The following is a 12181-nucleotide window of genomic DNA, read 5'->3' as shown; positions in this document are numbered from 1 at the left end:
GGTAATCCATGTTAACTATGCAAAACAAGGCTGAAACTGACACCAACTCACTTCTTTACATTTAATTACCCTAAAGACGTAATTTTCAAACATCTACCAGCATAAACCCTTTTTTTCAAACAATTTTACTTCAAATTCCAATATAAAAAGGTTAAAGTAGAAGTATAATTGCATAGATTTATATTATAAATTCAAATCTGTGACGTTTCCATCTCACAAAGTCAGCAAAAACAATGAAGCTGCCTTAAATGTACATTTGACATTGGTGGATAATAGGAGACCTACCATGGTTTGATAAGCCTAAGTGACCATTTTGCTTCTATATTTTATTTGGGCTATAAAATATCAAGAAAATTCTGATTCTTAACATAAGTAGAGAATGATGGCTTGTTTGTTTTAATATAGTTGACGCACACTGTTAACATTAGTTTCACGTGTACAGCATAGTGATTCGACTTCTCTATGCATTATGAAAAAATGGTAGCTGTTTAAAAACCTATCTCATCTGCAAGTAAACTGACCCAAAACATAAAAAAAGGATTGATAGAAAAGTTTTGATTCATTGTTGAATCACCAACAAAGTCTGTCACTTCTTCAAACTTTTTATAATCTACAAATCACCCAAGAAGCACCCAGAAGACTCAAATTTGGATACGTGCTAAAACCCTTTGTATTATGATAAGCATGTAACAAAGGAATGAAGTCATTTGCTACCCTGCACAGCTCATCACTCTCCTGAGGAGTGACTGGCGCCAGCAGATGTACTTGAGCTTGAGTTTGTAATTGATGGGCCCACATGTGTTAGAGTTGTGTGTTCACCTGCACAGGTGTGATTCCTAAAACAAAAATCAAACCTGTGCAGAGCCACAACCTGACATGTTTACAGCAGCTTGACATGTACCTCGATGGCAGGAACAGCTTTATTCCAACCAACAAAAAAAAAATTGAGAATTTATAGTTTGGGGCCAGTTAAAATTTAGCACATGTGGTATATGTGATAGTGCTTGCTCCTTTTACTACTGTTTGTAAAAGAGTTAAATAGCTTAAAAAATGAAATTTGAATAAAACATCGTGGATCCCCTGAAACACCTTCTTGGAAACTAGCTAGAAATGCAGTGATATTGACTACCGACTCAGGATACAAGGTAGTTCTGACTACATAAGTCTGAGGGCAATTACGTCTGTTCCCTTGGAAAGCACCAAGATACTTACTTCGGTCATCTGTGATGTAACGGTGGCTGGAAACTTGGGTGTGGTGGGCAGTTAAATATTCTTACTCAAAGAAAACCATAGGGAAAGAGTAAGGATTGCTGATTTTCACATAACTACTGAAGATCGTTCTTTCTTTGATTTAGACAGAATTTTTCTGAATTCACTTGAGCACATACTGTGCCACTTCACAGAGGCAGTTTCAAGCATCAGTTATCTTCATACTGAAGATGAATCCAAATAACAAGACAGTTATGACTAATGAAATGATGACAGTTCTATATTGGAACTAAACTACTTATGGGGAAAAATTAACACAAAAGAATCCTTTAGAATAATAACATTTAATGTTCTTGAAAACCTTCCCCCCAGTTTTTTTTAATGCAAAGACATTCTCTGGGTCCGTGAATATGACTCTTAGAAATTACTCTTTTTTTTTTTTAATGTTTTTATTTATTTTTGAGAGACAGCAGGGGAGGGGCAAAGAGAGAGGGAAACAGTAGATCCACAGCAGGCTCTGTGCTGACAGCAGAGAGCCCAAGGTGGGACACAAACTCACAAACCATGAGATCATAGACTGAGCTGAAGTCAGATGGTTAACTGAGGCATCAGGTGTCCCATGAAATGACTTCTTGTAGGACTATTTGGTACATCATGACCAATCGCTTGTGAATGTCAACTAAATTCCAGTATATTTTTTTACTTCTCAGATACCATTTTTTGATATGGCTGAAGAAATAACTGTCTATGTGAGGAAATTCCAATTTTGTTTTAAACTTGAGGAATATTACTGTAAGGTCTACACTTTGTGACCTGTATTTTTTATTGCTTCTCAGGTGCCTTGCAGTTGCCACTAGGTAGAATAGAACAAACAGGCTGCATTTGTGTTCTCTTTTTATCGTCAGTATTTCTTTTTCTCTTCCACTATTTCCCTTACGCTCTTTCCATGCCATGAAAAGACCCTCCAGGTTGTTGCTGCGTTGGATGGTAGCTGTCAGTAAAAAGAGCCAAAACCTCTTTTCATCTCTAGACCACCCTATTGTGGAGTCTTTGGAATCAACACCTTCAAACTAAATTTCAGAAAAGCAGAGAAATGTCTATATCTCTGCCCACCTGCAGGGTGGGCATTTCTGCTTTGTAGATGTTAACTGGTCTCAGGCAACTACACTAGGTAATCTTTGTGTCACGATTGCTAAATTGGCATCTGAAGGAATCTATCTGGCTAGAAGAAATTTGGTAGGTCTAGTTGTTGGGTTTCTGTTTTTAAGAAAGTACACCTTCCTTACTACATCGAAGTACTGTTTTGAGAACTGAAGTAAAGAGTAGCTTCGACTATGCCTTTATCGTTCTTTGCCTGAATGTCCATTGTGACCGTTTATGATACATTATTTGTTTTTGGCTTCTCATAGGAAGAGTATGAAGAACTGCTTCGTTATGCTATTGTGACTCCAAACATTGAGTCAAGAGCTTCACAGCCGTGTCATTCTAAAGGAGAAGTGGTGCCAGATGTTAGGATTCCTAGTGTAGTAGATGATATTCTTCATAATCAAGGTTATGTATATTTTGAAAGATATTTCTTAATTTGTTATTGAGCTTATTAATGCCGTTGACTTAGAGTTCCAGAAATGCTTCTCCAGTGATTCTTCTCAATCACTCATGTGTATCGCTATCATCTGGGAAGTGTTTTCCATTTTAATATGTTACTCTTGGCTCTTGTGCGACAGCTGGATATTTACATGAACTTTGTTTAAACTATTACATGAAAAATAAAATAAAAGCAAAAAAAATAAAATAAAATGAAAGCAACACTATAGCCATAGCATGCCTGTCAGTGGAGTAAATTGCATCTAATTGTTCTAGTAATTATATACCAGGATTATCTTGGAAACTAAATGCCCAAGGCCCCAAATTAAAGATGCTCCATAGGTAGCCCTCAGAACCACTTAAGTTTGTGAACCATGTCCTAGGACTTTGTCGGCAGCATTTCTGTTAACGTGGAAGACTGTTTAAATTATCACCACAAGGGTGAACCCATTTTGGACTATGTCATTGACAGAATTGAGAGTTAATACAAGACAGGATGTATGTTGATAGGTGAATGAAAGGTGGAGAAAGGAAGATAAAGCTCCTTTCACCTATCCATTCTTTATTCGGTAAAGTACAGGATCCCAAACAACTCGCTGTAAAAAAATATTCCTTCAAAGGGCACAGAAAACCCTCCAAAGATAGGCCTGGTGATGGGTAGTTATCAACAGTAGGCGTAACTCCAGGGATGTCTCCTTGAAAGCACATGAAACAGCCTACTCAGAATCAACAGGCTCCTGGGGTTCCGATAAGTTACAGCCCTAGTATTTTGTTCCTGTCTCTTGGTAGACATGGACTATCCATTGCTAGACTTCAGCATACTGCACTCGATCATCAAATAGTGCCAGAACCATAAAATGCGTATATTTACTTTACCACCACAATATTTTACCCCGAAACATTTTCTGCCCAAATTTTAATTGATATTCAAGAGGCAGGGCCCCAGGGTTCATTCATTGTACATCAGTGATCTTGACCATGTCTTTATTACCCTGGGTACCTGAGCCTGTAGTTCCTGTTGAACACACCCAAAGGGCTGCATACTCTCTTACAAAATATGTAACTAGTCAATCCGTGTGTTCACCCTGTATGTCCCTCCCTTAAGGGGGTCACCAGACACTTGCTTCCTTGCTGTACTGTTGTTCCCAGTGACACAACATTGGAGTCCTCTCCTTGCCGTGGCTCTCCAACCTTTCAAGGTCATCACTTGGGATTTAAGACCCCTGTTCTTCTCTAGCATGGAAGATAGTATTTATTTGTTTATACTCTGCCTTTTCGAAAAAGGATTTGAGATCTAAGTATACAACATGCAGTGAATTTAGATATCTTGATTCACACGAAGATTGATAAGAATATGTAAATTCATCATCCCATTCTTTCCTCTTGGTATTGCTGTTGCTTGATGTAAGTGAGGTATGTTGAAGTTGCCAAAGTATATATAAGCCTTCCACACAGCCATTCTTGTGAGGTTTTCCCCCATTTTATTTCCACCGTGTATTGACCAGTGGTTCCTGAACTACAAGTGAGGGAACCAGTGTCACTTTAGCTTGATGGCAGCAGGCCCCTGGAAATACCCAATGTAAGATTGCATAGCTTCTAAATTCTAATGTCATTCATCCACTCAGTCTCTTAGTGTGAACTGAATGCTACAGTAGGCTGAATTCTCTTCCATCTATATTTATATTTGGTGGGTAAAATTGAGCTTATTAATGATATAGTTAAGACTTTGTTCTCTCAGTTTTGTCCTTCTCTTTGTTCTTTGGCTTACTGTTCCTCTATCCCCGGCATGTTGTATTTTGCTGTTCTAAAATCCTATGTACTGCTACCCTCTTAAATTAAGTATGTGTGATTAGGCATTTGATATGAGTGGTTTGGTTTAATAAAAAAATTATTTTATTTTATTTTCAGCAGGAAATAGCCCTGTAGTAAAAGAAACAAGGATGGAAGTTGGAAAAGGATGTGATTTGAATATTTCAAGTCATTCAAAGACAGATGGTATGACTTTTCCTCAGTTTGTTTTTATTAACATACAACATTTTGTGGTTTGATGAATTTTATTTGTGTAGTAAGAGGAATTATTTCAGCATATTACTCATTGGCATGATTTTAAAATGCTGCTGTTGCTGATTTATTAACTAATACTATTTAAAATAATTTCCCAAAATTCTAAAATAGTACAATTAAGACAGGTTAATGTATTACAGTGTGTGGCATCCTTTCTTAAAACTGCTAGATTAGAGGGCAGTACTTTAAAAGATGTCATGGGAGTCCGCTAATTTGGCCAATTTCAATGTTTTCATGAACCAGTGCATTCTTTCCCAACATTCAGGCATTTGTGTACCAACTTAGTGATTTTTGTCCTATCTTTATACCCCTTGTTCTGTCATTTTTTTCTTTAGCTTAAATTCATTAGAAGAAAAATTTGTGTCATTACTGATTACAGAATAAAACTAATATACCCTTTATAAATAGAAAGCAGTGGTAAAAATAAATGCAACTAACAATTAGTAAGTTTTGATTAAATACTGCTGGTGATGTGTTCAGCCTGAAATCTGCTTTTCCTTGGTTGAAAGGAGAGATGAGCAAGTGTTACAGAGGTTATAAAAGCACACTAGCACCAGATTGAAGTGATTAAATAATTAAAATACAACAGTCTTCTTGCTCTGTGATATAATGTTATTTAATGTACGGGCCATGTAAGCCACCCTACAAGAAATGCCTCTAACCTTTGGTTTGCTCACTTGTACATAAAAGGCTTGGGCGGTATAATACTTGGGGACCTTTCAAGTTCTTCAGTTATGTGATTCTCTTTTTCAAAAGGTGGATATATGTTTAAAAATTAAAAGTCAGAGGAGTGCCTGGGTGGCTTAGTCGGTTAAGTGTCCAACTTTGGCTCAGGTCATGATCTCACGGTTCATGAGTTCGAGCCCCATGTCGCGCTCTGTGCTGACAGCTCAGAGCCTTGAGCCTGCTTTGGATTCTGTGTCTCCCTCTCTCTCTCTCTGCCTCTCCCCTGCTCACATTCTGTCTGTCTCAAAAATAAATAAATATTAAAACAATTTTTTTTAAATAAGTAAAAATAAAAAATCAGAGCCTATTGCTTTTCCCGTGGGTGCAGATATTGTTGGTGAAATCTAGTGAAAGAGAACATTCACGTACTTTGTCACTCTGCTTTATTCTCTGGGTTTATTCTTCAGAGTATAGAGGCAGTGTTTCATAGTTGACTAGCCTGAACCATTTACTGAGTAAATTTTTTATGTAAAACATATATATTAGAGCGTGATTTTCCCTTTTGCAAAGAGTTCTTGATTTACTTTCAAGTAACAAGTTCTACAGTAGATTTATCTTTTTGACTCATTGACCAAGGAAAAGAAGAAGGCCTTTCAATCTTGGTTATTAGGACCCTTGTAACAAAAGTGAGATATGTGAGAAATGATAAACCGTCTCTAATTCCAGCATACATGTGTGATAAAATAGTAATCTTTTCTGTTTTGTGCTTTTGAAAGGTAGATGCCTGTTCTGGCACTGGCTTTCACCCCTACATCTATACTCCACCCCAGCCCGCTACCCTCTACCATGTATATGGGCAGAGGATGGAAATTATATACATATATGTGTATACATATATAGACGTGTATGTTTTCACCTGTATGTTGAAGGCTAACAGTGTGCCTTACAACTGAGTATTTGTTAAAACTAAACTACTCTTTGTACTTGAATGTACTTGAGTGTTGAATTTTACTGGTGTTAAAACCCTCACCAGTGTGTTACATAAAGTAATAATGACCTATAGACAACCACTGGGACCTTGGTCCATTACTTAACCCTTTCTCTCTCTCTCTCTCTCTTTTTCTGAGAGAGAAAGAGAAGGGGATGGGTTGGAGAGGGGCAAAGGGAGAGAGAGAGAGAATCCCAAAAGGCTCCATGCTCAGTGCAGAGCCTAACATGGGACTTGATCCCACACCTCAGGATCATGACCTGAGCCAAAATCAAAAGTCAGGTGCTCAACTTGTAAAGTTGACAAGAGTCATGTGCTCTCTTTCTCTCAAAATAAATAAATAAACACTAAAAAAAAAAGAAAGAGTAAGTAAATTGAAAGGTTATTTCTCTGCATTTTCCTCTACTTCTGAAGGTCACTGACGTCTCACCTTCCACTGGAATTTCTTACCATTTGGGTTATTCTCAATCTGGCCTGACCACAACAACTTTCCTCTATTCCAGGGTCATCACCAGTGTTGTCACCGAGGAAGCCTTCTCACCCAGTCATGGACTTTTTCAGTTCCAACCTCTTAGGTGACTCTTCCTCACCAGCATCTGTTTCTAGTCATGCAGATGCCCATGAAATCGTTGCGAGCGATTTTCTTATTTCTGATGAAAACCTTCAGAAGATGGAAAATGTACTTGATCTTTGGAGTTCAGGACTTAAGGTATTACAGTTGTTCAGTTACAGTTGTTTCATATGTAGTATAACGGTTTTGCTCTTGATTCCACTATTTCCTGTTCTTTTCTTTGAATCAAAAGATTTTGTGAAAAAAATCTTTAGTTTCCTTAGAAGATTAGTCCAGTGTTTTAAGTCTGTACTTCTCAGTCTTTAATATCTGTACGCATCATCTGGGAATCCTGTTAAACCAGCTTGTCAGTTGGTCTTGACCAGGGCACAAGATTATGCACTTCTAACAAGCTCCCAGGTGATGCCACTAGATCAGAAACCATGTTTTGAATTAGCAAGGTTTTCAGTAGTTGCTGAACAGCTCTGTAGGTTCCACTGAACTTCTCGGGTGTTTTTAAAGACTCAGTCTACGTGTGACAAAGATACCTATTGAATCCTTACCATCTCATAGCTGTGACGAATGAAGATGTCTCCTTTTTTTTTTTTTCCAACGTTTATTTATTTTTGGGACAGAGAGAGACAGAGCATGAACAGGGGAGGGGCAGAGAGAGAGGGAGACACAGAATCGGCAACAGGCTCCAGGCTCTGAGCCATCAGCCCAGAGCCCAACGCGGGGCTCGAACTCACGGACCGCGAGATCGTGACCTGGCTGAAGTCGGACGCTTAACCGACTGCGCCACCCAGGCGCCCCAAGATGTCTCCTTTTATATGTAACACAGCATCCGGTTTTAGCAACGTATATTCATTTTGTAGCTGCTTACAGCAACCACCTTGTGTAACTGTAAGTCTATAAAAGCTGACTATTTTAGTGGTGGTATTGGCCTCTAAATAAAATAAGGTATTACAGAAATGGCAATTTTTTTTCTATTTAAAATATAATGGAAGGGTGCCAGGGTGGCTCAGTGTTAAGCCTCTGACTCTTGGTTTTGGCTCAGGTCATGATCTTGTGTTTTGTGAGTTCAAGCCCCGCATTGGGCTCTGCGCTGGTAGTGTGGAGCCTGCCTTGGTTCTCTCTCTCTCTCTCTCTCTCTCTCTCTCTCTCTCTCTCTATCTCTATCTCTATCTCTCTCTCCCCCCCCTCCCTCCCTCCCCCTCTCTCTCTGCCCCTCCCCTGCTCATGCTCGCTCTCTCTCTCAAAAGAAATAAACTTTAAAAAATATATATACATATATATAATGGAGAAAATGACAGGTTTTCTGAAACATAGTTTGCGAAAACTGAATATTCACATATATGGTGAAATTACAGTCCTGAGGGTTTTATGGCATTTTTATTTCTCTATTACTGGGAACCATAAATTCTCGAAATAATCTTTTAGTATAGTTTTTACCATTTTCCCCCTTGGAACAGGTTTCATATCTGTGTCATGATGTAAGTGCTACCGCTAATCCCGTAATTTGTTCTCTGTTCAGTTAAGCATATTGTTAGGCAGTTGTTTTGATAACATGATTATTTGGTATTTTTACTTATGCCATTCAGTAGGGGGAAAAGGGATCAGACTTAGCAATTTGTGGTAAGATGGCCTCTGTGATAAATGATTTGGGGAAAGAAAGCATCAACCCCCCTGGTTTCCATTATCCACCTCTATCTAAATAACTTCCCAGTCCCATGGCTGAGCCAAGGCCATACTCTGACTTTTACCCTCCTTGATCTATCTTAATATGGACATTAAAGCTTTGAATAAACCACGGAAGGACCAGAAATTTTTTCAAAGGACAACAAGGTTTCATACAAAGTAACTTAAAGTAGGAAAAAAAAATCCATTTCCTTAGTATGGTGAATGTGACCTGAGAAGAGCCACAACTGTTGAACTTGCAAACGTTTTCATTAGTGGTTTTTATAAATACCTCTTATGTTGATTGCTTGTACCGATTAATTTTAATGTTTCTTAATTTCAGTGTAATTTTAAGAAGCAGTACTAAACACACTGCTTAATTGCTGGCATATTTATTTTTCAGACAAACATCATATCTGAACTAAGTAAATGGAGACTTAATTTTATTGACTGGCACCGAATGGAAATGAAAAAAGAGAAAGAAAAACACGAAGCACATTTAAAACAACTGTGCAACCAGATCAACAGTTTGAAGGAGCTGCAAAAAGCCTATGAAATCTCTATTGGGAGAAAAGATGAGGTCTTCACTTTTGTATTTCTTTTTAAGCGAGATGCGGTAAAAATCTTGCTAGGCAATAAATGCCAGGAACTGATTATTTAGGTCATACAAGATACAAAGGGAAGATTGCTTCAGAAACTGAAAAAATAGATACATAGGAATAAGATATATTCTTCCTCTTAAACATGCCAGCGTCTTGTCATTTAATCTTTGTCATCAGCTTCAGTGTGCTCGAAGTTTTAGAAGTGTGTGCTGAATGTGGGAACACTAATTTCTTTTCCCCGGTCTTTTTTTCCTAGCTGATCTTAAGAGAACATTGGGGAACCAGCATTACCCATATTTTAAACCATCTTTTTAGGGGTCATTTTAAGTATCTCACATTTTATCGATGCTATATCTTTCTTCATTGATGATGTCTTTTTCGTTTTATTGATAGACATAGAGAACACTTTTTTTAAAGCTTTTTTTTTTTGATCTGTGATTTTGTTTTTAATTATCTTAAGCCTTATCACATAATTTACAAATTGGTGCTGATGATATTTCTCCTCTACTTTAACACTTCTAACAAGTTGGCAAAAGCACCAATCATACATATATGGTAATTCCACAGTTGTATTTTTGAATAGCTGTTTAGAACACATTCCTGAATTATAACTTAGTAAAGAATTCACAAGCCAAATCTGCTATTATACCTTATCACACTCATTTTTAAAAGCATCTGACCTTACAGCTCATCTATAAAATGTGAGAACTGTTAATAATTTTTAATACTATACATAAACCACACTAAAATGCCTTTCATTAAGCAAAAGGCAACATTTTAAATGGAGGGAATTTTAATTAAATCGGCATAGTTAAGACTAAAAAGATAAAGTGGACATTGCCAGCTTATCTTCAGCCCTTGCGCTTAACAGGCTAATAAACACAACTTGAATCACAGCTGAGTCTTGCTGTTCTGATACAGTGAAGGGATTTCCTCAGTATTTAAATATATTGATATAATCAGCCATATAAATCTAAATAAGTTTAAGTTTAGAGATGGCATTTACCATCTCTGTGAAAAGCTGAACATGTAATCAATTCCAATCATATTTTTGAAAGGGGAAAACAATGACAGCACTTGCTGAACCAGAATTACTATCAAAGTTCAAAAAGCGAATCATACTCATTTAACCACAAGCTAATCTTATTTAATTTTTTTTTTTACTGTTTATTTTTGAGAGAGACAGAGACATAATGCGGAGTAGTTAGGGGCAGAGGGAGAGGGAGACACAGAATCCAAAGCGGGCTCCAGGCTCCGAGTTGTCAGCGCAGAGCCTGACGCGGGGCTCGAACTCACAAGCTGTGAGATCATGACCTGAGCCGAAGTCGGACGCTCAGCTGACTGAGCCACCCGGGCGCCTCACAAGCTAATCTTATTTAAATCAGGACTGTCCAAAAGAAATATTCTATCAGCCATTCATGATCTGAATTCTGGTGTATAAGATTTATTTAAATACGGGACACATAAAAAAAGTCATGAGACATTTTTGTTTTGTAATAAATAAGGCAACGGCCAACTATTGTTCCTTAGTAGCTTTTTACAGATAAGCTATCAAGTCTGCTCTTTCCCCTGCCTTCTTAATGCCAGCGAAGGTCATTTTTGTTCCAGGGATGTACTTCCTGGGATTCTCCAAATAGTCCATCAGTGTCTCCTCTCCCCAGGTGATGCCTTTGTTCTTGTTGGCATCCCTATAAGAAGATCCAGGGGCTTGACCTTTCCCCCAAATAAACCATGGCGATTCGGCCCAGTCTTGTGCTTGCCTCCCTTTTCCATGGTATGGCACTGGGTGCACTTCTGAACAAAATCTTCTTGCTCTTCTCAATATCACCCATTTTAAAATCGCTCTTAGGTTGCACGTGAAATGAAGGTACCCACTCACAAGCCGGATGTCCAACCCTCTCTAAAGCTTATTTATTTATTTTGAGAGGGGCGGGGAGGGCAGAGAGAGAATCCCAAGCAGTCTCCTTGCTGTCAGTGCGGAGCCCTGCTCTGGGCTTGAACTCATGAACTGTGAGATCATGACCTGAGCAGAAACTTAAGAGTCAGACACTTAACTGACTGAGCCACCCAAGTGCCCTGAGAATACTTTTTATTTCACTTTACATTAGCCTCTTAAGAACGAGAGAGTAAGGTTCATGTCTGTGCTAATTCCACACAGCAGACTGTGCAGTAAATCTATGGCTCCCCCCCGGGAGGATGTTAGTTTTCAGAGGCGACAGCTCAGCTCCTGGTCTGCAGATGCAGCACTGTTTTAATGAACTAGATAAAGACTATATATTTTTTTAAATATACATTTCTTTTGTTGTTTGGGGTATGATATAAAATCAAACATTTTATATAGTTTACTTTTTTGAAACCCTAGATACTAATGTCACTCATTTTCTCTCTTGCCCTCAAAACTCTGTCCTGAGGTTTTAAAATATTTGAAACTTATTTTTTTTTAATTTCAAAGTATCACACATAAAAGAGTATACATATGTGTCCAGTTTTTGAAAATGAATAAGATGAACAGTCTGTGCCTTTTAACAGAAATGTGTGCCCTTTTCCACTTTTGAAAATTATTTAAAGAAGAACCAGAATAAATGTGTCTCAATAAATATGCCTAATTTACTAAATCTCACTTTAATGTGGCCAATTTAAAATATATATTTCAATCACTCATTTCTTTATAGGAAAGAATATCGTCTTAGGTTTTAAAAGCGTTCGTAGATTTATTTAAAAAAGAACGAGAATAGCATCACTGAAGAAGTACATTATGGTATAACTCTTGTTTGCTTTTATGAATTTGTTGAATCCAGAAAATCCTTAAACAGTTAGTGAGCAACTTCTAACCCAAGGTAT

At 37.7% G+C, this 12181-nt stretch overlaps 1 protein-coding gene and 1 pseudogene across 8 annotated transcripts in view; one reads left to right on the top strand and one right to left on the bottom strand.

Moving 5' to 3' along the window:
- The window catches only part of POC5 (POC5 centriolar protein), a 40236-nt gene that overhangs the window by 6085 nt on the left and 21970 nt on the right, over positions 1–12181 (top strand). For 5 of the 8 annotated variants that reach the window (XM_006927796.5, XM_045062210.1, XM_045062207.1 and 2 more), the window contains 4 exons: positions 2619–2760; positions 4702–4788; positions 7015–7220; positions 9142–9318. In XM_006927796.5, coding sequence (XP_006927858.1) covers positions 2619–2760; positions 4702–4788; positions 7015–7220; positions 9142–9318 — 612 coding nt within the window. The remainder of the gene's footprint in view (positions 1–2618; positions 2761–4701; positions 4789–7014; positions 7221–9141; positions 9319–12181) is intronic. The other 3 variants (XM_003981080.6, XM_045062220.1, XM_019835721.3) reach the window with 3 other exon arrangements.
- Positions 10857–11465, bottom strand: LOC102902563 (annotated as a pseudogene).

Source organism: Felis catus, chromosome A1 (genome assembly GCF_018350175.1).
Source record: "Felis catus isolate Fca126 chromosome A1, F.catus_Fca126_mat1.0, whole genome shotgun sequence".
Classification (NCBI taxonomy): domain Eukaryota; kingdom Metazoa; phylum Chordata; class Mammalia; order Carnivora; family Felidae; genus Felis; species Felis catus.
The sequence above is the reverse complement of the archived record's forward strand: the minus strand, read 5'-3'. Positions and strand labels throughout refer to the sequence as shown.